This window comes from Alosa pseudoharengus, unplaced genomic scaffold (assembly GCF_046254945.1).
Source record: "Alosa pseudoharengus isolate Yale_2024_CS ecotype anadromous, Long Island Sound unplaced genomic scaffold, YU_APseudo_1.1 YU_APseudo_1.1_scf_22, whole genome shotgun sequence".
In the NCBI taxonomy this organism is placed as follows: Eukaryota; Metazoa; Chordata; class Actinopteri; order Clupeiformes; family Clupeidae; genus Alosa; species Alosa pseudoharengus.
The window spans coordinates 6,320,441-6,322,940 of NW_027468680.1; the positions used below are offsets into that span (position 1 = coordinate 6,320,441).

Genomic DNA, 2,500 nt, shown 5'->3' on the forward strand with positions numbered 1-2,500 from the left:
AGGTATGAACCGAACCGTGACTTCTGTGTACCGTTACACCCCTAGTGTGTATACTGAAGTCCATTAGTGCTGTGTGTGTGTGTGTGTGTGTACTGAAGGCCATTAGTGCTGTGTCTGTATGTGTGTGTGTATGTGTGTGTGTGTATGTGTGTGTGTACTGTGTACTTGACGGACATCTTGTTTAGTTCCTGTGCCTCACTCTGAGATGAGTATTAAGAAGAGAGATTTCCTGTCTGAGAGTTCCGGCTTAAGCCTTCACGCTTCAGTCCAAATGGGTTTGAACAGTCGGCATGTTATTGGGAGCGAACACACCAGCCTCGAATGCTGCACGTGGTGCAACACAGCCACACAGCCAAATATAGCCTAGCGGCTACACACACACACACACACACACACACACACACACACACCAGGACTTAAAGATGCCTCATATTCTCCTCGCAGATTGAGCAAAATGAGGATGTCAGTCGTGCTCTGCCCAAATCCCTGTTTTTCCCCTCTTTTTAACACTTTTTCATTTTTTGTGGCCCATGTGAATGCCTCAACCACTTCACTATAGAGAGGAAGTTCATGTGGCAAGTTCCGTGTGGCTCCTATCTGTGTCTGAGTGAGAAAGGAAAAAATAAAAAAAAAACATCTGGCACATGTTCCTGAAAATCTTTTTTTACTTCTATTTTTTTTTATCATTTTGCACTATTCTTTTTAAAAAATAAATAAATGAATAAATATTTTTTTCAGTTTGTTTATGTTCCTAATCTTTTCATATAACAGTGACTATTATTAGTAATAATGTTATTGTTATTTATGAATCTGTCTACCTATTTTTTTTACATTTTTTGTCATGTGTTTAGTAAAGAGGGTGAGGGTGAAGGAAAGGGAGAGAGACTTTTTAAAGTCAGGAGCTCTTACAGATGAGATAGGGATGTTTTTAAAGTCAGGAGCTCTTACAGATGAGAGAGGGATGTTTAAGTCTGGAGAACTTTGTTGTTGACACTCTCTTGTTGTTGTCGTCATGACACCAACAGGACACCAACATGTTGTCATGACACTCTCCTCTGATGTTCACCTTATCCAGATGAATGTAGCGGGGTGTCTTGAATATGGGAGCGGATTCTGGGTTGGCTACTCTGCCCAGGTGTCTTTCCACACCCCATCTCACCCACTGTCCTCTTGTTCTCTTGCAGGGCTGGGCTGGACGTTCAGCGGGTGAGGAGAGCAGGCCTATCCCCAGTGAGAGCTCACCATGCAGGCCTGAGCCCTGAACAGTTACCACCCTCAAGTTTGGAGGCAATAGAAACAGCTCATCGTTCCTCTATCTCATCTGTGTCCCTTCATCTTCCCATCCCCTCTCTCTTTCTGTTACCCCACCTCCCTCCATCTCTAAGGGCAAGCTGTTCTACTGCCCCATTCTCCTGCCCTTTCTATCAGGCTGTGGTGTGGTTTTGCCCCGTTTCCTCCGTGACTTCTCATGACCTCTCCCAGAGGTCAGTGCAGACCCTCCTCTCACCTGTAGAGATGCCCCCCAACCCCTCTATGAGCTCTGAGGCCTGGTAGAGGGGGGGGGCGCAACAGAATGACCAGTGTTAAGCGTCCCCCTGCCGATCACACGGTCGGGGGTTCCATCCCAGCCACGGACGAGTTCTACACCCGGCACATGCGCATGGCCAATGGGAACGCAACGGCGCATGCGTCGCGGTCTGAAGGCTCCGCATACTCCTCTTCGGGGGTGCCCAAAATGGGGGTGCGTGCCCGGGTCGCCGAGTGGCCCCCCAGGAAAGAGGTCGGAGGGGGCACGCGGCACCTTGCTGCGGAAATGGACCCCCCCGGCCTCTCGGGCGGCGGCGGTGTGGGAGGAGGAGGAGGAGGCGTGGGTATCGTGAAGACGAGCGCCGTCATGACCAATCAGGACGCGGCGATGCTGCGCAGCATCCACAACACGCTGCGGAGCCGCGCTCAGGCTCAGGCTCAGGCGGAGGGCCGCAGTCCGGTGGGGCGCTCGGACTCCCCCGACGCTCGCTTCCTGTCCGCGCAGCGGGGCGCGACGCGCTGCATCCGCCAGCGTAGCAACAGCGACGTGACGCTCAGCGAGCTGGACGCCGGCGGGGAGAGCGGCGACGACTGGGGCTCGCCGGCGACGGCGGGGGCCAAGTGGTCGCCTGTGCACCGCGTCTACGGCAGCACGTCATCCATCGACCAGCACCCCGGGGACAGCATCCTAGAGCTGCTCAAGGGCCTCCAGAGCGAAGCGTCCGGCGAGCAACGCAGCCCAGCGGCCGAGCGACTGGAGGAGCTGCTCAACGCCGCCGACCAGCAGGGCCTGACCGAGCTGACCGACGACGCGGCGGCTCACCAGCAGCAGCAGCCCAGCCGCGCACGCGACAAACCGCCCAAGCGCCGCTCCAAGTCCGAGACGGGCGGCGAGTCCATCTTCCGCAAGCTGCGAGGCGTCCGTGGCGACGTGGACTCTCCGCGGGCCGGCTCGGATGCGGAGGACGGGCGA

General features: G+C 54.7%; 1 protein-coding gene across 5 annotated transcripts in view; it reads left to right on the forward strand.

Annotated features, from left to right (window-relative positions):
- The window catches only part of LOC143139682 (signal-induced proliferation-associated 1-like protein 1), a 66,929-nt gene that overhangs the window by 27,620 nt on the left and 36,809 nt on the right, over positions 1-2,500 (forward strand). For all 5 annotated transcript variants that reach the window (XM_076300360.1, XM_076300361.1, XM_076300364.1 and 2 more), the window contains exon 2: positions 1,185-2,500. This exon is cut by the window's right edge and continues 559 nt beyond it. In XM_076300360.1, coding sequence (XP_076156475.1) covers positions 1,574-2,500 — 927 coding nt within the window. In that variant the 5' untranslated portion in view covers positions 1,185-1,573. The remainder of the gene's footprint in view (positions 1-1,184) is intronic.